The sequence below is a fragment of the Papaver somniferum genome, chromosome 9 (assembly GCF_003573695.1).
Source record: "Papaver somniferum cultivar HN1 chromosome 9, ASM357369v1, whole genome shotgun sequence".
In the NCBI taxonomy this organism is placed as follows: Eukaryota; Viridiplantae; Streptophyta; class Magnoliopsida; order Ranunculales; family Papaveraceae; genus Papaver; species Papaver somniferum.
In genome coordinates, this window is record NC_039366.1 from 189,867,668 (window position 1) to 189,890,955 (window position 23,288).

The 23,288-nt window shown below is 36.5% G+C and overlaps 1 protein-coding gene and 1 pseudogene across 1 annotated transcript; both read right to left on the reverse strand.

Moving 5' to 3' along the window:
- Positions 1-13,083, reverse strand: part of LOC113310090 — a 40,739-nt pseudogene extending 27,656 nt beyond the window's left edge.
- Positions 11,257-13,094, reverse strand: LOC113310091. Its single transcript, XM_026558654.1, has 5 exons — positions 12,984-13,094; positions 12,690-12,831; positions 12,386-12,597; positions 11,794-12,052; positions 11,257-11,714 (listed from the first exon to the last, which is right to left on the reverse strand). Exons 2-5 carry the CDS (start codon positions 12,702-12,704, stop codon positions 11,415-11,417), a joined length of 786 nt encoding a protein of 261 aa, XP_026414439.1. The 5' UTR covers positions 12,705-12,831; positions 12,984-13,094; the 3' UTR covers positions 11,257-11,414.
- Between the last annotated feature and the right edge of the window lie 10,194 nt (positions 13,095-23,288).

Here is a 23,288-nt window from a genome sequence, read left to right on the forward strand (position 1 = left end):
GTGGTTTCTTGATGATGTTTGAGAAAGTGCATGCTTAGATGTATGTTAGGACAGGGTTTTGAAGATGAAGATGCAGATGTAGCTCATGATTTTTTGTGTTGAGTGGATCTGTATTTGATTTTTGTATTGAAATTGAATGGATCCTTGTTTGATTTTTGTGTTGAATAGAGATTTAAGATGCTCAAACTTAAACAGGACCACAAATTAACTTCATTAAGTTTTAGATTAATATTAATTAAACAAGCCGGGTAACTCGTAAGCCCGCAGGTTTTACCCGCTATGGGTGCGGGTTGGTGAAATGACGACCCGTGAAGAATATCAACCCGCAAGCTTGGACCCGTGTTAACCCGAACCCGTGTAACCCGTAACAAGCCAGCCCCGGCCCGCCCGTTTGCCAGCTCTAATTTGCATCATCAAAGCTATCAGACTGTTCATGTCTTTGTTGATTGCACCAAAACGACCCGACAACCTGGCAACATCCCGATTTTTGTATTCCTAGTTTCCTGACAAAACTATATAAAAATATTCCCCCAAAGCATATGATATGTTTGTTGAACACCATTGATAGTATCAAGCGTAAATGCCACATATCCTCTGCAAATAGATTTATCTTCTATTTTGTGTTTGTGCGATAAATTTTGTTGATGAAGTATTTTAAGGTAAACTATTTTGTGTTTGTGATAAATTTTCCATTGATTGGAATTTTTCTTTAAATATTTTGATATTAAGAGTTTGAGAGAGAAATATTAAGATTGAAAGTAACAATATAAGAAACTTTGGAAGTAGGAGTAGAATGTGTGATTTTAGGGTTATAAATGTTGGTATTTATAGGGAGTGAGATAAGGGCCGCTGGATGCATTAGCCGTTGCGGCTCAACATGAGGTGACCATCGTCTCAGTATAAGACGTTTATCATCTCAATCTGAGTCGTGGCTCTGTCAAAATTAGGCCAACGATTGTTTTAGGTTCAGTCGTTCGACTTAACTTGGGAATCGATGATCAAACTGACCGGTTGTCAACCGTGCAAATATAATTCACTTTCTCACTCAACTAGATATAAATATAGTACGTGATAAGAAAGAGTTCTTTCCCACAGAGAGGCTTTTGTTGTTATCAATTTTTAGTTTCTTAGTAACCAAAAGGGGGGGTTATTTTATCTAAATAAACAAAGCAATAAAAGTAATCGAAAGAAATAAAATAATTTGTAATAATCAATAAGGAGAAGATATTGGTCACGGGATAGTATCATTCACAAACATGTATTTTCATCAATGACTAGAAATGGAATTTTAATCTCTCATCTATTAGAAGTCCTAGGAAATCTTGATCGCAAGTATATCCCGTTTATTTCCCGATTTTATCACAAACAACATTAAAAGATGCTATTGTGAAATCACCTAGAAAGCAACCTAAAGTGTAAAAGCACAATTAAGTTTAACTCCCTAAGAGCAATAAGTTCTGTGAAATAAGACTAATCAATGCAACAAACGTGTAAAAGCACTAATTCGTTTTAACAAAGGTTATGATTCATATGCAATTAAGAAGATGTATCACTACAAGTAATAATGGCATTATGCTACTTAGAATCAGGGATAAACAACTATTTCGTATTGAAAACCCTAATCTAGCAATAGAGATGAATGAAAATCGGATTGATTCCGGACTCAACCAAACTAGCATTCAAATCATAAGACGATATCAATAATAAATCATAAACAATAAAGTTGAGACAAAACTAATTCATTGAATCAAATAACATGCTTGAGAAATCAACTTTTATCCCATAACCAATAATTGAATTTAGTTACTCATAATAATGGAGTTCATCATAATCATAATCATAAAATAATTGAAGAAGATGAAAAATAAAACGAAAGCAAACCCTAGTTGTAGCTATCTCCAAAGCTCCAAGAATAATACGTGATTCCAAAAGAAAGTAGAATTTTTTTTTTTTGTAGCTCTTCTTAGGTCAAGTCTTCAAAAGCCCATCACCAAGAAGTCCACCAAGCCCATGTGTGTGGAGAACCATGTAGAAAATTTGTCCAAAAAGTGTCACCGGAAATTGGCCGGAAAAGTCACTGGAAAACATCTCAGGTGACCGGCAAAGTCCGCCCGGTTACCGGTCAACGAGTCAAAACGGTCAGGTCAACGAGTCAACTCGGATTAACTCAATCAAACCTGGTCAGCTCATCGAGTCAGGGTGAGTCAGTTCTAGTCAGCATCTGACTAGCCTTGGCCAAAGCCTAAGCTGTCTTGCTCAGGCCAAAAGTGTGTTGCACAATGATTGTGCATCACAGCTCCTTGGCCAGCCATCTTGTGGTGCACCATCATTGTGCAACACTGCCAGATTGCCAGCCATTACTTCCATCCATTGGCTGTAGCTTCAAATCCACATTTTCAGCACCAACAAGCATAGCACATTACAGTCCCTTGTTCGCAGCAGCGACAGAACTCAGGCCAACACAAACAACCACCTACAACTGCCTGTACTGAACCACCTACTCCATACATTCCAGCCCTGTATCCTACACATACATCTAAGCCAGCATTACCATTTCATTTCTTGCAACTGCAACGCAAAAACTCCCTGCAAAATTCAACATTCACTTACATTAACAACTCAGTTCTTCTCCCCTAGCCAAGACAGTAACAACAAGCAGCACGATCATCTCCTTTTCAATCTAGTGCCCCCTGCAAACCTGCAACACTCTTTTCACCTGCTATAAACCAACACCGTCACCTCCTTCTTGCATTGTCATGTAATCACTCCTAAGCATTCATCTAGTTCAGTTCTTCCATGCTCTTAATTGCATTGTACACTCATCATCACTCTGATGTCTGAGCAAGCACTACTTCAGCTGCAACTTATACCCCCTGCTCAAGCTTTGAGTCCTCAGCTGCAACCACCAACACACTCCCATGCTAGCTCTTCCACCTGCAATCACCCAGCCAACAAAACATCCATTTCAACTATGAATTCCACCAGCTCAAAGCAGTCACCAAGACCATCACTTACTACTGCATCTGCACTTTCATCTACTCAGTTTCACCATCTTCAGTTGCAACTGCTTATCATCCAACATCTCTAGCATCTTGACCACAACTTCTTTTGCAATATCTAACACTCTTTCACCTCATGGAAACCATCTCAAACACAATCTCTAAGGAATTCCATAGCAACATCAACATAAACCCTATTTCTGCATCACAACATTCCTTGAATCAGTTTGACTCCATTGCACCTGATAAGCTCAAAACTAAATATAAGAGATGCAATTCACAAGAATAATAGCAAAGAAAGCATAAACACTAAATATAAAATTAGGTGTTTTAAAACACCTATCAAATTCCCCCACACTTAGACTTTGCTAGTCTTCGAGCAAATCAAACAAAACTTATTCTAAAGGATACATACAACTCCATCTCATGAGGGTTTACTAGAGATATACCCACAAAACCTACTTTTCCAACTTACTAGTTCTCCGTAATGATAGTATCTAACGCGCTAAGAAGACATATAGTCTTCCTTCTACACCAGCGTGCAAACTGGGATTAACTCAGTATCTTTGTAACTATATTGCAGGGTTTGTTTTTGCAGAAAAACTAATTTATTCTTAATTTTTTTATTGAATGATCAATCACTTAAATGGGGATATTGTATTTTCATTAAATTGAGGTTGATTTATCTCGGATTGACCTGGAATCTTTGTAAATATATTGCAGATATTATTTTTTTTCCAAAAAAAAAACTAATTTCTAAATCTTAAATTTGTTACCGAATGACCAATCACTTAAATGGGGCCTATTGCATTTTTATTGAATTGAGGTTGATTTTTATTTTATTGGTTTAGTAGTTTCTTCAAATTGATTTGGAAATAGAGAATTGATTATTTTTTCTATAATGAAAACAAAACTAAAATTGATCGATTCCGACCAATCTAGTGTCTATTTTGATGTTCTTTGAACTGGGATCTTGCTTGTTTGATTATATTCGACTGAAATTTGTGATCAATTTGATTGATTACCCCAAGTCTAACCTTAATTTTATAAAATTGTAAGAAATTTCAAATTCCTAAGACATTTGTTTTGACCGATCAAGGTTGAAAAAGGAAAGTTTTATCCTAATCTAGTAAAATGGTCTTAACCAAAGCAGTTTTAGCTAGCATAGCTACATTTCATATGGGTTGTTTTGTACTACCAAAAAAAATCACTAATAAAATAGATGCAATACAAAGAAACTTCTGGTGGGGGAAAGAATTAAAGGCGAAAGGATTTTATCCTAAAGCTTATTATTGTCTTTGTAAACCATTACATAAAGGACGATTAGGTTTTAGAAATGCAAAGTATATGAACTTAGCGATGAGCGCAAAATTGGCATTTACTAAGTGAACCAAATTCTATGTGGGCATGTCGGTTGAAACCTAAATATTTTAGGGAAAATTATGACCAAAATTTTTCATGATAGCTCTTGGGTGTGGAAATACATAGGTAAAGGAATTAAACTGATAGAACAAAACTCTTTTTGGGAGGTAGGAGATGGAAATAATATAAAAATTTGGGAGGATTTGTGGATCCCATATTTTAGTAACATCGACCAATACCGTAATGATGCAAGCAACCATTTAATACTTGTGGATGATCTTTTAGATCCAATCACTAAAAAGTGGAATGAAATTTTAGTATTTTCAATGTTTCCAGATACAATAGTAGAAAGGATATGCAACATAAGAGTTTTCTTTAACAAGAAATAACACACCCAAATTAGATAGACTACGTTGGTTATTAACCAAATCGGGATTATTTTCAGTTAAATCTATGTATGCAAAATTAGGTGAATATAGGATAAATTCCAATAACCTAAATATGACAGATAAGTTTTGAAAAGATCTATGGAAACTAAATGTATCACAAAGGATCGAAATTTTCACTCGGAAATGCTTGCGAATGCAATTTCCACAAACCCCAAACTTGCTAAATATATGAAAGATATTGCTCCTAACTGCCCTTTTGTATGTGTAGCAGATGAAACCATAGAGCATGTTTTTTCTCACTGCCCCTTTGCCAAATTAGTATGAGAGTTAGCTCCTAACCCAGTATAACTCAATTTCGCCAATAATGTTAGTTTCTTGAATGTGTGCAAGTCTTTGATAACCTTAGAAATAATAACCAAAATGTGGTTTATTTAGAAAGAAAGATGTAACAGAGTATTTCAATCAAGAAACACAAAAGAATGCTATTCAATTAGCAATGGAAACTTTAAATAATAACAATGAGGAATGGAAACTTCCAGGCACTAATAATCATAAAATTAATGTCGGTGCTTCTTAGATTTCTATCTAGTAGTATACCAGCTGGTTTGCTATAATTTTTAGAAATGATGCAAGTGAATTTGAACAAGGAAGAGCAGGATCTTGCACAACAATATCCCTAAAAGAAGTAGAAGCAAAAGGTATGTTGCATGCAGTCAAATGGGCTAAGGAACACAACCTCAACAATTTCAGCATCGAAGGAGATTTCAAAAATATTTTGGATTATATAAATGGGAAGCCATCGGCTATATCCTGGCAGAATCAAGCGATGATGGAGGAAGTTAAGAAGAAAATCAGCTTTTGTTCTAACTTTCTAGGTTTTCTTTTTGTTCACAGAACTGCAAACGATGTGGAAAACATTTTAGCTAAGGAAACATGTTGCGTACCAACACCTATTCATACTAGTTTACTTATTTAGTTTCTCTATATTTAGCTTATTATAGTTTCCTTGTTTAGTTTGAACTCTATAGTTAGCATTACTTGTTTTACAAGTGTTTGAAGTTATAAATACTGCACCTGAGTTTTGTAAAAACTCAAGAATAATACATATAAAAATTCTTCTAGCTTTCTTCTCTTCTTAATCTTATCAATTCTCTTAATTCTGGTGGCTAACCCCCAATTCAAAGGTTTTTTCCGGGTTCTATACCTATTAAGTTACTTAAATCCTTGTGTTTTGGTCTAGAACCCTAACACCTGGTTCAGAGCAGGTTTAGATTCTACTCAAATTTTCGACCATTTTTTTCTCCACATAATGTTTTACACAGAAAATCTCAAGCTTGTAAACGATGGTCTTACGGGAATTACAGAGAAGATTGACAAGCTGGTTAAAGCTATTACCAAAGATCGCGAGCATGATGAAGAACAAGTTAAAAGAAAATTGTGCGGAAGACAAATTAGTTCGTGAGGAAGATAGAGCTAGTCGTAAGCTTGACTTAGCTGACCATGAAAAAAACCTGACACCAAGTTTGACACCAGTTTTTAGCACAGAACTCACAAATTCGTTACGCACTATTTTTCGAGAATTTCTTCCTCAGTTTCAAACTCTGGATACTAATACCAATGTTCCTGGTAATAACAATAGTGCTGGAATTCTTGGAACTCATGTCCGTACTCCACCAGTTAATTTGAAATTTTCTTCTTTTGATAATGATGATCCTGACGGTTGGTTATTTCAAGCTGAGCAATACTTTTCATGACATGCTATTGCTAATAATATGAAGGTTCAACTTGTTGTTGCACACCTTAAAGGAGATGCTAATGCGTGGTTTCGATGGAAAAGAACTATAATTATTAACCCAACATGGCCACAATTTTGCTCTTTAGTTCGTGAACGCTTTCTCTTGTGAAGTTTATTGATGCTAAGATGGAAATTAGCACAATTAAACAAAAAGGTATTGTTAAGGATCACATTCATGATTTTGAACGTCTTTTGAATTTTGTAGACTTTCCTGAAACCCATTTGATCAATCCGTTCATTCATTCTTTGAAGCCTGAGATTGGTTCTGTTGTAAAATTGCTTGAACCATCTACTTTGGATTCGGCTTTCAATAAGGCACTCAATCAAGAAGAAGTATTATTGGCCGCTTTAAAACAACCTACACGTTTTAGTCAGTTTAGATCTCCAGTTCATCCTAACACTACTCAGTTCAAGAAGAATCCTTTACCACCTGGTTATAAAAGGCTCATTTGGGATGAGCAGAAAGAACGTAGAGACAAGGGTCTTTGATTTAATTGTGACCAACTTTATCAGCCTGGTTATGTTTGTTTAAAGCATAACTGTTAATATTAGATGTTCCTCCAAATTATGTGGAAGTTCCTGAAGAATAAGACACTGAAGAGGACACTTTTGTGACTGAAACCATTCTTTCAGAGGAATCAGGGCCCTCGATTTCTTTAAATTCCTTGATGGGTTCTCCTTTTCCTAGAACTATGCGTATTCTAGGCTACATAAAAGCTCATCCTTTCTCTATATTGATTGACTCTGGTTCTACACATAATTTCCTTCATCCAAATATATCTAAGCAGTGTAGTTATCACACACAATCTGAGGATGCATCTCTACAAGTTACAGTTGGTGATGGTGGTCAAATACAAACTCGTGGTTCTTGCCGTAACATACCAGTTAAGCTTCAGGATTATTCTTTCACAACAAATTTTCATCTTCTCGATATCAGTGGTTGTGATGTTGTCTTAAGAGCTCGATGGTTACGTACATTGGGTCCAATTACATGGGATTTTTCTAAGTTGACCATGAAGTTCAGAATTAAAGATAGAGATGTGGTATTAATTTGAAATAATTCATCCAGTATAATGTTTTTGGATGCTGAACCCATGCAATATTTGTTATGCAGAAAAACTTTTGTAGTTTTATTACAAATATCTGCATTAAATACTTCAACTCAAGCTACAACAACTATTCCACCTGAGCTGCAAGAACTGATCTCTACCTATGCAGATGTTTTCAAGACTCCCACATCTTTATCTCCTGAAAGATTGCAGGATCATCGTATTTCTTTAACTCCAGATTCTGCACCTGTCAACGTAAGACCATATCGGTATTCACACTTTCGAAAAGATGAGATTGAAAAGATAGTGTATGAGTTACAACAGGCTGGTTTGATACGACCTAGTTCTAGTCCTTACTCTTCTCCAATTTTGATGGTGCATAAGAAGGATGGTTCTTGGTGTATGTGTGTGGATTACAGAGCTTTAAAGCTAACTATCAAGGATCGTTTTCCAATACCAATGGTTGATGAGTTGTTGGATGAATTACATGGTGCAAGTGTATTTGAAAAACTGGATTTTCGATCTACTTATCATCAAATACAAATGCACAAATCAAATATTCCAAAAATATCTTTTCGGACACATGATGGTCATTATGAATTTTTGGTTATGCCGTTTGGTCTCTCAAATGCACCAGCCACCTTTCAAGGACTTATGAACCATATTTTCATACCTTATCTTCGCAGGTTTGTGTTAGTGTTCTTTTACAACATATTAGTTTATAGTAAGAACATGACTGAGCATATCCAACATTTATCTTTGGTGTTTGAACTATTACGATCTCATCAGCTATACGTCAAGGAGTCTAAATGCACTTTTGCACAACATTCAGTTAAATATCTAGGCCACGTAATTTCTTCTGAAGGAGTTTCAGTTGACCATGATAAAGTTTAATGCATATTTTCTTGGCCTATTCCTATTACAATCAAAGACTTACGAGGTTTTTTGGGTTTAACCGACTACTAGCGTAAGTTTGTTAAGGATTTTGGTAATCTTAGTGCACCACTAACTCAGCTACTAAAGAAAGATGCATTTTCCTAGAATGACAATGCAATTGCTGCGTTCAAATTGCTTCAAAAGGCTCTCACTACAACATCGGTTTTAATACTTCCAGATTTCTCAAAAGAATTTTCTCTTGAGTGTGATGCATCTGGCAATGGGTTAGGATCTGTGTTAATGCAGTCTGGTCGACCCATTGCTTATTATAGCAAACCCTTATCTGGAATTTTTTTGAATCTCTCTATATATGATAAGGAGATGCTTGCAATCGTATCTGCACCTCAAAAATGGAGGCCATATTTACTTCGTAGACACTTCAAGATACATACAGATAACAGAAGTCTTACGTATTTTCTTGACCAAAAATTATCTTCTATGGAGCATTATAAGTGGTTATCGAAATTATTGGGTTATGATTATGAGATTATTATTCGCAAAGGCAAAGAAAATGTTGCATCTGATGTTTTGTCTCGCAACACAGTCCCTAACTTTAGCCTTACTGCACCAATTTTTTCTGGAGTTACTGAGATAATCCAAGAATGTCATAACGATGCTGAGCTAAGTATTCTTATTCAACAACTCATTGATACCCCAACTTACAAACTCAATTTTTCTTATGTTAATGGAGTTTTACGCTACAAGGGACGTATAGTAGTGGTGCCAACTTCTTTATAGTGTACCAAACTTCTTGAGGAGTTTCATTCAAATCCTATTGGGGGTCATTCAAGATTTTTGCGAACTTATAAGCATTTGCAACATAATTTTCATTCGAAAGGTACGAAACGATCAGTTAAAGACTTTATTTCTCAGTGTGATGTGTGTCAACGAAATAAAGCTGAAGTTATAGCTCCACCAGGATTATTGAATCCTCTTCCTATACTTGTTGATGTGTGGATAGACATATCAATGGATTTTATTGATGGATTTCCATCATCTGATCGTAAGAATTCCATTCTAGTGGTAGTGGATCGTTTAACCAAGTACGCACACTTTATAACACTCACACATCCTTATTCTGCTAGCTCTATTGCAGAGATATTTGTACGAGAGATTGTTCCTCTTCATGGGATGCCAAGAAGTATAGTCAGTGATCGAGATCCCATTTTCATGAGCAACTTTTGGGATGCTTATTTTACTCTGCAGAATACCAAACTCTGTCGTAGCTCAGCATATCATCCCCAGTCTGATGGACAAATAGAGGTAACTAATAGAACATTAAAATGCTATTTGAGATGTTTTGCTGGTATGAAACCAAAGGATTGGTCTAAATGGATACCATGGGCAGAATGGTGGTATAATACAAGTCACCACTCAGCCATTAACATGACTCCTTACCAAGCACTCTACAGTCGTCCTCCACCAACAATTTCAGCTTATCTACCTGGTTCAACTTCTGTGAATGATGTTGATTTGAACTTAAAGGCAAGGTATCACACCCTCAAACTACTGAAATCCCATTTACATGATGCTCAAGCTAGAATGAAAGCATACACTGATGCTCATCGTACAGAAAGAGAATTTTCTATAGGTGATTGGGTTTATCTGCGTTTACAACCATATAGACAGAGAACATTAACTAATCAATCGTTCTCAAAACTTTCTCCAAGATTTTATGGTCCTTTTCGGGTTCTTGAAAGGATAAGATCCGTAGCTTATAAGTTAGAACTACCTGTAGCAAGTCGTATTCATCATGTGTTTCATGTTTCTGAATTGAAACTGAAGATAGGATCAACTATCTCTGTTGAGCAAGTTTTACCTTCTATCATTGATTATGATAAGTGGGAACCAGAAGCTGTACTAGAGCGCAAGATGTTCAAAAAGGGTTCATATGCATGGACTAAATGGTTAGTCAAATGGATGGATCATCCACAAGAAGAAGCCCCTTGGGAAGATGCAGATGAGTTGCTTCTTCGTTTCCCAGCATTTGAGGCTTGAGGACAAGCCATTTTTCGAGTACGGTGGGATGTTGCGTACCAACACCTATTCATACTAGTTTACTTATTTAGTTTCTCTATATTTAGCTTATTCTAGTTTCCTTGCTTAGTTTAAACTTTATAGTTAGCATTACTTATTTTACAAGTATTTGAAGTTATAAATACTGCACTTGAGTTTTATAAAAACTCAAGAATTAATACAAATTACTCTTCTTCTAGCTTTCTTCTCTTCTTAATATTCTCAATTCTCTTAATTCTGGTGGCTAAACCCCAATTCAAAAGGTTTTATCCGGGTTCTATACCTATTCAGTTGCTTAAATCCTTGTGTTTTGGTCTAGAACCCTAACAAAACAAAACACTTTAAATGTAACTTAAATTGGCATTATATCCCACTGTCTTGTATTAGCTCGGCTTTATCAGTAGATAAATCTAATGTTAGGAGAGGGAAGACTCATTCCACATTAGATGGCTCCACTAGTTCGGCACTAAGGGTTACTAACTCCCCAAGATAGTTTTTTAATGAATTTCCTATTTGCAAGAAAAAAATGAAAATTGTTTCGACCAGTGCAGATTTGTCATCACATGGAAGACCTTCTTAACAATCGGCCAACTAGGTTTTGTTGTTCCATGGGATGCGGTGAAAAGAATACAATGTGTCTGTGCGTCACTGTAATGGTAGGAACTGTGGGATTCACGGGAAAGACATTAGGTTACTTTAGGAGAGGAGAGTCAAGACTCAATACACAGATTTATTCTGTTTACACCCATAATTGTCAAAGTCAACCGTATTTTGACTCAAAGTCAGCTTTCCCTATAACAAGTAGTCTTCAGAAAATTGACCCCTACGGTTTCGCCAAATAAAAACAAGTAGAATAGTGCATCTAGCGCTACTTCTTCTCTCCCAGTACGAGTGACTTTACGATGGCATTATTCATACCATCAGCGAAAGGGAACAAGTGTCCTGCACCTGCTAATTCGTGGTACTGAACCCATGGGAGCTTTTCTGCAATATAGCGTTGCAGAGGAATTTGTACAATTTTATCTTCATCTCCCTGCCATACGTGAACTGTACCTTCATCGTTGCTGAAGGGATTTTCAAGATCCATAGGATCAAATGTATAACCTCCGAAAGCAACATTCATGTCACTGAAAATTGACACGTATTCGCCTTGCTGCCTTATTTGTGTCTGACGAAATAAGAGATGTATAGTAAGATCAGACATTCATGAGACATTATAAGTATAAGATGTATAGGACACTACACACCCTATCTCCGCTGAAAAGCCTGGGAATAAGCTCTAAATCCTGTTTAGAGAAAACATCATTGACGCGGGATACAACACTTGAAGAAGGAAACCATTTCTGCGTGTTCCACCAATAGGTAAGGAACGGGGCGTAGTGAGACACTAGAAGAGTCCATTGGTATTGCATACGTTTCAATGCAAAGACTTCTCTATTTAATTTGGCAGGAAAACCAGGCCACCAGCTATTAACTACTGGAGTGAGTAGTGCTGCTCCTGCTAACCTGCAAGGACTCCAAGGTTTTCTTATTTGAGACCATTCAAGCCAGATATACACATGTAGTGTAGGTGTAAACAATTAATCAACCTGAAATTATTATCTATGACTTGCATCCATTTACGTAAAATAGGAGTGTCTATTTCATGAACTCGACTGATATCATTAGGTATTACTTTCCGCTATTAGTTTCTGCAATGTGCTATCTGTTACTTCTATTTGTTTGTACTACTGTACTTTAATGCACATTATATTCTCCACATTTCAAACAAGTTGTTCTGCAAATTAAGCTTAATAAAGATAAAACGAAGGTGCGTAATTGAACTTGGCGAAACCATACCGGTGAGGGATGTATTTGAGGCAGCCCCAAGTCGCCTGACCTCCCATAGAAAATCCAATTACATAGAATTTGGATCCTAGACCCAACTGGTCAGCAAGCTCTTCCACATATAAAGCAGTACTCTTATCTGTACGTCTTGGATTCGGATCACTTTCTCCGTACCCAGCTCTATCAAATGACACCATATATATCCCTAAATCTTCAGCCAGTTCCTGTCATTACCTACACTCTTTAAGTAAACCAAACAAAGAGCTAAACTCAAAAAGAAAAAACAAAACGAAATGAAATGAAAACGGAAAGGTACCTGCGATAAGGGCATCCGGAGATCCACAAATGGGCGGACCACCCGGAGATCCACAAATCTTTGGAGGTGGAGGTTGAATTTGCTTGATAAGCAAATGCAACAAACACCATCAACACGACTAATGATATTGTCTTACACATCCCTGATAATCACAGATCAATACTAAAATTCAATTCAAGTTGTGAATTTTGAAAGAAAAACCAATGAATAGAGCATACATACCATACCCCTTTCAAGAATTCAAAAAAGAATGCTTGAAAAAGTGATTCGATCTAGATTGCATGAAAGACATACCGAATGGAAGTTTGAGTCCGTTGCTCTGGTTCCTTTTTCTTGTGTGACCTCTAGCTGATGCTGCAGAGATTTTCTTATTTACTCCTACCATTACTGCAACCAAATTTCTTTTTATATATAAGAATTCAGCAAAAAAGGTAATAAACTCCACGGGAATGGAATTCTACCAATTGCTACAGATACTCATACTACGAACCCTGTGAATGTGATTTGACGCTCAATTAGTTTATGGGAAAATTATTATCATTATCATATCAATAATAAGATACAGTGATATTCGATGGGAAGTTAAGAAGTAGTGGAAGTAAATATTCACTCATCAGTCCTCACTCGCTCAACTTCCCTCATTCAAAATGAAAGAAGGAAAAAGTGGTTCTCTAATGGAAAACAACGAAGAAAAGACTCTGGAAAGTGGAAAATATAAGATTGTTTTCAGAAAAAGAAAAGAATAAAATGATAATTGAAGTGTGCTGCACTGCTGCTAGTTCTACTTTTTCCTAGTCTATTCTAGTTCGTTTTCAGCCTAGGATGGTTCCAGGAGTTGAATTTCTCTTCAGGGCCCGGGCTAATAGCTTAGACAAAACCTAAAATTTAGTGGAAAAAAATAAATTAGGCTCGTGGGTGTAGGTTTTTTTTCCGAAAAAAAAGTTATATTAAGAGAAAAATATTTACAACTCAAGGGAGGGTTCAAACACTTATATTAAGAATGTAGAACTGTTTCCCAGTTAAATAAGATAGACCTTACATCAATGTCTCTAAAAGTATCCTTCTCATGAAGCCATAAGACAACAGATTGTTTTATAATCATGACAAGTTCATCCACTGATTTATGCCTAGCTCCAAATGCCCTATCACATCTCTCATACCATAAGTGACAACTGATTGCATAATGGATATTCTCCCACAGATTGCTTGTGGTTGTAAGTTGTCCCTGTTCTCTACGTTCTCTTTCTTTTTTCTTTTTTTTTTTGAAAAGCCAAAACAAAACAAAGGCACAATAAAGTAAAACAAGAACTAAGTAAAAAAAGAGCTCAGACAGTTAAAATATTGAGCTATACAAGAGGAGGAGTGGTGAGACATAGCATGAGCTGATAACACGTAAGCCGTGGAGTTGGCCTCCTTTTTGACAAATCTGAACGACACATAACTGAACCGACGAGTGCTATCCTTTAGTCTGTTGATGCAGTTTTTGATTCTCCAGAGATATTGATAATCATAAGCCCGAGAGAGTTTATGACGATCAAGGAATCTCCCTCCATAATGATATCTCTAAAACCTTTACTCTCAGCCAAGTCCACAACAAGCAACGCACCTTGAGCTTCCGCTTCCACTGCAGATGAAAATTGTAACACCTAATTCTGACATCCATGGAACATAGCGTTGCAGTCTCTAGCGACAGCACTACACGCGAATCCACTTGTCCCTGCGTGTAGCTCCGTCAAAGTTGATTTTGACTACATTAGCAGGAGGAGGAGTTCCCGATACTCATTATGAGCATCCAAAGAGTCCCTTTCCGTAGGCATGGCCCCTGACTCATAAGTATTACTCTCCAGATTAAACCAATATAAGGTTTCCTTAATGATGTTCTGAATTTTGAATTTGCCCGTTGAATACAATTTTGTTTCTTGGCTTCCAAATAGCCCATAGAAAGCATGATCCCATTTTCAGTTTAGCATGATCACCTCCTTCATAGAGTCAATTAACAATGAACTCATGTATATTGAATCCTTAGGAAGCATTAATTCTGAGACTCAAGAAAAAAGTAAAAAAGGATTTGGCTTGGTCGCCTGACAGTTCAAAACTAAATGGTTTATAGTCTACATTCAACATTTATTCCATTTATATGTTTACTAATGTTACCTGTCACTGCCAACCCATCTTTGAGGATTCTCTAGAAAAATAAATGGATTTTTGATTTTTGGTTGAAGATTTCTTACCATCTAAAACTTCTTCCATGGAGACTCAACATTGTGAGACGAAGTAGGTTGCCTGTCTGTAATAGTCTTGAGAAATGATTTTGTAGAGAAAACCCCCATTATGGTGGTGTATCCATAACATCTTATCAATGGTTCTGTTTTCCGTAATTTCAGATAAATGAATTTTCATTATCTTTATGATTGATTTCAGAATGGTGAACAGTTGTTGCAACTTGTATTTATCCCATCTGTTCTCATTTGGTATCACTTCAGATGTTCTTTCAGGAGATTTATTCAGCATCTTGGGAATCCAAGGATCATCCCATATATTTACTAGCACCATCAACTACTGCCCAACAACATCCACCCTTCATGTCTACTCTACACTTGATCATTGCACTCCAAGTGGAAGAGCAAATGGTGTTTTTTTTAACTTCTTGGAAGCTACTTCCTTTAAGTATTTGTCTTCCATTATTTGTACCCATAAACAATCGGAATCATCGAATAACTTCCAAATCAGTTTAGCTATCGTAGATCTGTTTAAGTTCTTGGGAGATCTTATACCTAATCCTCCTTGATCTTCAGATAATTTCATTGTTCCCACTTTATGAAATGCATCTTCCTTTCCTTCCTATTGTGACCCCATCAAAAAAATTTCATATTTCTCGTAGGGATCTACAAAGTTTTCTGTAAGGGGCAATAATACCAAGAACGGTCTTGATTAACACGGTTCTCCCTGCATGAGATTAAAAGATACCTTTCCAACAACTAAGCTACCATAAAACTTGTCGGTAAGAAAATCCAAGGAAGAGTTCAGATGGGTTGTTTTGAACTGATAATACCCCAGGTACTTATCATCATTTTCCATCTATTTAACCCCCCAAAAGACGACCACTTCAGTCATTCTAACATCATCAACTCATCTACTGAATAACACAACTGACTTGTTCATGTTTACACTTTGACTAGACCAAGAAACATAAATATTAAACATGTCCATAAGAGTTTTCACAGTTCGATTATCCATAGTACCGAAAAGAAGGAGATCGTCTGTGAATATTAAGTAAGAACAACAAGGGCGTATTTGTAAATCTTATACCCATTATATAAGGAATTGTTTTCCATAGTCCTCATCAACCACGAGAGGCCTTAAGAACATGTAATGAATAGGTACGAGGATAATGAACACCCTTATTGTAAGCCCCTACCATTGACAAAGTGCCCTTCAGCTTGACCATTGACTATTGTCAAAAATGAGGCGGTGGAGATACAATTCATAATCAAATCATGGGTTTTTCCTGCTATACTAAAATACCTAAAGCAGTGACTTAGAAATCTCCAGCTAACCTTATCGTATGCCTTGCTAATGTCAATCTTGAGAACAAAAGCATCTATAATCGAGTTAGAACTAGCAATAGAGTATAAAACCTCTTTGGCTGCCACAATATTGTCGATTATTAATCTGCCAGGAATTAAAGCATATTCGACTCTGTTTACTAGCACATTAAGCTTCCCGTTAATTCTTTGGGTAGGATTTTAGTCACTACTTTATACATAACATTAGTTAAAGCAATATTACGATAATCAGAAGGACTAGAGGGGATTTATACCTTATGAATCATCATAATATTTATGTGATTTAGCCCGGGAGGGAGGGAGGCAGTAAAGAAGCTGAAAAAGCGGGGGTCTAACAACCACACCCAATATTTCGTTTAGGCAATCTATATGGAATAACTCCAATATAATTCCAAAAGAATCAAATAGACAGTCAGAATCAATCAAGGAAAATATATCCAAGAGTTATATCTCAATTTCTCAAATCAATCTGCAATCGAACAGATATAAATCTGTGAGCCAGATCAATATGAGAAATAACTTGGATGGTACCAAAGACTAATATCCAAGCGTCAATCAATTTCAATCAACAACCAAAGGTTGGATTTACCAATTGATTGAACTACGTACAACCTGTGATATTTCAATTATATAGAAAATATAATGCGGAAAGGAAACAACACAGACACCAGAAGTTTAGTTAACGACGAAAACCACAAATGAAGAAAAACCCTGGGACCTAGTCCAGATTTGAACACCACACTGTATTAAGCCGCTACAGACTCTAGCCAACTACAGGTTAACTTCGGACTGGAATGTAGTTGAGCCCTAACCAATCTCACATTGATTAAGGTACGGTCGTGTTCCTTACGTCTCTGAATCCCAGCAGGACTATACGCACTTGATTCCCTTAGCTGATCTCACCCACAACTAAGAGTTGCTACGACCCAAAGTCGAAGACTTGATAAGCAAATCTGTCTCACACAGAAAATAAGTCTGGTGTATCAATTGGTTCCTGTTCACCTTGATTTATCATAAGAAGGAACAAAAACTCGTAGGTATTTCTGTAGGAGACAGATTTATTTATTCAATAGAATTTTCTGTATGAGACAGATTTGTTTATCATGTCTTCGACTTTGGGTCGTAGCAACTCTTAGTTGTGGGTGAGATCAGCTAAGGGAATCAAGTGAGTAGAGTCCTGCTGGGATCCAGAGGCGTAAGGAACGCGATTGTACCTTAATCAGTGTGAGATTGGTTAGGGCTCAAATACATCCAGTCTGAAGTTAACTTGTAGTTGGCTAGAGTCTGTAGCGGCTTAATACAGTGTGGTGTTCAAATCTGGACTAGGTCCCGGGGTTTTTCTGCATTTGTGGTTTCCTCGTTAACAAAATTTCTGGTGTCTGTGATATTTCTTTTCCGCATTATATTTTGTATATAATTGAAATATCACAGGTTGTGCGTAGTTCAATCAATTGGTGAATCCAAGCTTTGGTTGTTGATTGAAATTCATTGACGCTTGGATATTGGTCTTTGGTACCATCCAAGTTATTTCTCATATTGATCCGGCTCACATATTTCCATCTGTTCGATTGCAGATTGATTTGAGAAATTGAGATATAACTCTTGGACATATTTTCCTTGATTAAGTATGACTGTCTAGTTGATTCTCTTGGAATTATATTGGAGTTAGTCCATACAGATTTCCGAAACGAAATATTGGGTGTGGTTGTTAGACCCCCATTTTTTAATTGGTATCAGAACAGGAAAACACGTTTAAGACCTTATAAGTCTGTATTTGTAGCAATCTGACTCTATGGACAGAAACACTTCTCTATAAACGTACCACCAGTCTTTGATGGCTCGAATTACTTATGGTGGAAAATTGTTATGCGTGCCTTTCTTTAAGCACGTGATTTTCAATCATGGGTTCGTGTAGTTAATGGATATGATCCTCCGGTTGTTATAGAAGAAGATGAAACTGTTCCAAAGGATAATAGTGCATATGAATTCTGACAGATTAAATGTTATCATCCATGCCATTACCCCAGATCGTTAGCACCATGTGACTACGTTCACTAAGTCTAAAGAAAGCCTGTGATATCTTAGAAACTGTATTCGAAGGAAATTCCTCTGAAAAAGAATCTAGGCTTCAAAATCTAAATTCTGATTGGGAAAACCTTCGTATGACTGATGAAGATTCATTTGATGAGTTTAATCACAAAGTGTCTGAATATGTTAATGCATCTTTTGCATTGGTAAGACTATTCCTGAAAAGGGCATTGTGATGAAAATTCTCAGATCGTTGCTAGCCAAATACGATTCTAAGAAACATGTCATCATTGAAGGAAATAACCTTAATGATCTTTTCGGAAATACTCTTGTTGGGAAGTTAAAGATCTTTGATCATGAGCATACATCCAAATCTGGGAAGGATCTTTTTTTCAAAGCACAAAAGAACACTAAATTACTTGACAAAAGTTAAAGTGTTGGCAGCTCTGTAGTTGATCCTATTGAGACTGACTCATTAGATGAATATCTTGACAATTCAGTTTCACTGATCACAAGACAGTTTAGAGATCTTCTTTTGAAGATAAGTAAACGGTTCATTAGAGATAAACCCAGGTCATCAGTCAAACCTCATGACCATGCCCCTCCGAAATCAGGGACACTGTTGATACTGATGATCAGGATATGCCACAGTGCTTCAAGTGTAAAGGTTTTGGTCATTTTTCTAATGAGTGTCCAAATCGTAGAAAATACACTGGGAACAAAGGTCTTGTTGCAACTCTTGATGAAATGTTTGATCACTATCATTCAAACAATGATGAAAAGTCAGGTGTTGCGCTCCTTGGTGAAAATATTGATTTTGATCATTGTAGTAATACGTACATCAATCTTGATATTCTTCTTGGAGAAACTTCGTCAACCACTATGGAGGATAAAATGGATTTTTCCCCATCTACTGAAAATTCTATTTCACATATTTCAGGTACCTCAATTTGTTTAGCAGCATGCTTAGCTATGGTGTCTGAATCGTCCTCCACATTGACATGTTCTTATTGTACTTCTAAGGGTCATGAACTCTTTAAATGTTACAAATACAAACATAAAATAAGATATGTCAATAAACTTCAACGGAGAGCAAATCGATTAGCAAACAAGCTCAAACTTGTTCAGAAGTCTAATTCATCTGAGGTAAGTAAACTCAATTCTCCGAAAAAGTTAATTTCTAAAGAAATGATTAGACCTCTCCTGAAAAGAACAAGTTCTAAATATTCTGTGAAAAAGGATATTAAGAATTCCGTACAAGAATTTAATGGTGGACATATTATTGTACACCCCAACACAACTTGATCGTGTTGAAAGTGCTTCTTGTCTCATGTGCCTTGTCAAAGAGACAAGAGTTGGGCACAATTCAGGCTTTTAGAAAAGATTTTTTTATTTTTTTATTTTCTTTTGGTTTTCTGGAATTCTATTGATCCTTTCATATCATAATTTGGTATTGAAAAGGATTTCCCCTTTTAATTATTGAAATAGGGTTAAATTCGATAATTCATCCTTTTTTAGGGATGCGAATTGGTCGTACATGAATCATTTTACTTGTATAAAGGTTCTGTAACCCTACATTCCTTTTTCCTTCCTTAAAAACTCATTTTATCACTAGACTGCTTGTAGAGTCTGTTTTGTATATTCTCACAATCCCATATTTGGAATGGTGACTCCAAGCATCATGTCTGCTGATGGAAAAGATGTTGATATGATTTGTTAAGCCAAAAATCATGAAGGAAAAAGATAAATCTCATTCATCTACAACTTTAAAGAGAAAACGGAAGAATATGAAGAAACCAAGGGTTATCCCCTCTAATCTTCAGAAGTTTTCTGGTGTTCTTGAAGAGTTGAAGGAATCAAGGAAGTAGATTCAATAAATAAAGGCTATTGTTATAAGAACTCTTGAAATTCAGAAGGCCCTGGTTCGGCATCAGTCAAGAAGTTTTGTTGGAATTGACTCCTTTCTTCATGAACCGTATGTTCCAATGGTTGTTGACGACAAGGAGTTCGGGGACGATAAAGAATTTTTCAGAGGTCTTAATGTCTAGGAAACTTCTTATGAGAATTTATTCTTATGTTTTAAGAAGGATAACTAGGGTTTGAAATAGCATATATTGTGATTAGACATAGCTATTGCCAAAGATTTTCATTTTGAAATGTTTTTAGATTTATTTATTTAAATTCTAAAGCTTATTTTGTAGATCATTTCATTTTGCAATGTATTTGTGATGGACAAAGTCTACGAACCTTAAGAATCATGTCCTAAGCCAGACAAAAGTATTTATCCTATCGCTGTTGGGACAATTTGGCTCGTCTTGTATCCGAGGTTGCTATGAAGGGAGTTGCCAAAGACATGGAGACCTACTTGCAGGACTTTCAGTTCGGGGTGGGGGTTTCAGGAGGTGCGGAGGCAATTTTACATGCAGTGAACAGGTATGTTAGTAAACACCATTTAGACCATAGTCTTACTATGTTAACTGTAGACTTCACCAACGCTTTCAACCTAGTTGACCGCACAACCATGCTTCTTGAGGTTCGTAGACTTTGTCCATCTATATCTCCATGGGTAGATTTTTTGTATGGTCAACCTGCAAGATTATATGTGGGAGATTATCATATCTATTCTTCGACATGGGTGCAACAAGGTGACCCGTTGGGTCCATTGTTGTTTTCTTTGGTACTTCATCAACTTATAACGAAGATAAATGAGCAATGCACATTATCATTACAGGCTTGGTATCTAGATGATGGTACTATTATTGGTGACACTGTCGAAGTAGCGCAAGCACTCACTGTCGTTCAGACAGAAGGGCCTCGGTTGGGACTTATGTTGAATATTAAAAAAACCGAAATCTTTTGGCCCTCTTGTGATGGAAGAAAGGTAAGGTATGGGATGTTTCCTGCTGAGATCTCAAGGCCTGACAATGGGGTCAAACTTTTAGGTGGTGCAGTCAAACTAGTTACACTGCCTATTAGATATGGAGGCCTTGGGTTATACACGGCTAAGGAAGCATCACAATACGCTTTTCTTGCATCACATGTGCAATATTGGGGGTTACAAGATCACATACTCAGGGATAGTGGAGTGGAAGGTATGGACGATAATTTTTATATGACATTGAAAACCTTACAAGAAACTCTGCCCGACCAAGACTTTAGTAGTTTTACTAATAAAGACACCGCCCCCCTTAAAGCACAAAGCAACCTGGCGTGTGCTCTTTTTAGTAAAGTTGTTAAACATATGGATAGGGTTTATGGATTTTCGGACAGACAGAAAGCAGTTTTTGGTTGCCTACAAGCAGCGCATGCGCAGGATTTTCTTCTTGCTATCCCGATTGAGGGCCTTGGGCAGAAGATGTTCCCCTTGGAGTACCGGTCCATCCTTAAATACAGGTTAATGATTCCCTTATACCCCTCTGATTCTCGTTGCCCTGCTTGTATTACAGGCTGCTTAGACGCATACGGGGAACATGCAGTGTATTGTAAGGTAGATCCTGGTTTTAAATATAGACATGATCACGTGAGAGATATCTTATATGATGTATTATGGAGGGCTGGAATTTCAGCAAAGAAAGAGGCATCGGTCAACTTTTTGACGGATCCTCTTGAAAGGAGATCAACACTCAGGCCAGCAGATGTTCTTATATTTGGGTGGGCCAACGGAAAACATGCGTGTGTTGACCTTACTGGGGTCTCTCCATTAGTAGGCATCGGACAAAGCTCTTTCACAGTTGGACATGCAGCTTCGAAAGCTGCCTCGGGTAAGATAGCGAAGCATGAAAAGGCGTGTATTGATAATGGACATGCTTTTATTCCCTTTGCCTTTGACACTTTTGGGTATTTAGCGCCAGAGGCAGTTGGACTTCTAGCGAGAGTTCAAAGAGTCATGTACAGTAATGTCATGACTCCTGATTCGAGAGAGTTTGTGTTTAAGAGGATATGGTTTGCTATTCAAAAAGGGCTTGCGGTGCAGCTTGTTGCTCGCTTGCCTACTATGTAACAATTTTAATTATTTACTTGTATTCATATTTTGAAGATGATTTTGCACTATTAATCTTTATTGGTTTTATATATTGCAAATAATGTTATGGGATATGTGTGTTTACGTCCCTAAATTATGATTGTCCCATATATGTTAAAAGTTAAGTCTATTATGTCATTATGCAAATACTAATGGAAAATAGAATGAACTTTTGATGTCAAAGATTAAGTCTATGCTATATTATTATGCAAATATTGATGAAAAATAGAATGAATCTTTGAATATTCCGTAATATTGATCTTTCACTGATCAACTTATTTGTGAAAGTACCGTACGACTCTGTAAGTTTTCTTATGCTGAGCATTTCCGATTAAATTAACATTGAGGTTCCTTTGTGGTTAGGTTAATTGAGTTTTCTGGATACATATTCATGTTTCATGTAATTTGTTTATGTCCAAAGAAATCCTTCTTTTATTGCAAAAGTAAGGTCGCTCTTTTTGTTCTTTCGGGAATGACATTTTATGGAGGAGAGTTCTTAATTTAACTTGTACTTAATTGACATGTCTTTGTGGGGAGTGCGGCTGTGGAATATTGTAGGAGATATCTTGTATCTTTATAAACTCCTTGATGAATACACTAAGTTTCGTCTATGTGAAATCATCGAAATTAAGTTTATATGTTCTCTTTTAGTCATGAAGTATCTCTATGAGAATTTCATTATGATGCCACTAGTTTTCGTACCTTTGCCAATTTATATTGAGAAAAAGATGGAGAATTTTTGTGTAGTTCACACTACAAATACATATGGTTTACGGATCATTATGTAAGGGGGAGTGGTTTTCATTGTGAGATGAAGTATTGACTAAGAGGGAGTGATACATATCACCGTAGTATTATTGTCAAAGTTGTGATACAATTGAACTTTGATGTTGTGTGATAATACTACAAACTGTATAACAATACGAAAACATCTTGTTTTTATATATTTTTATGGCTACAGATCTTCAAAAACTACGATGCTGA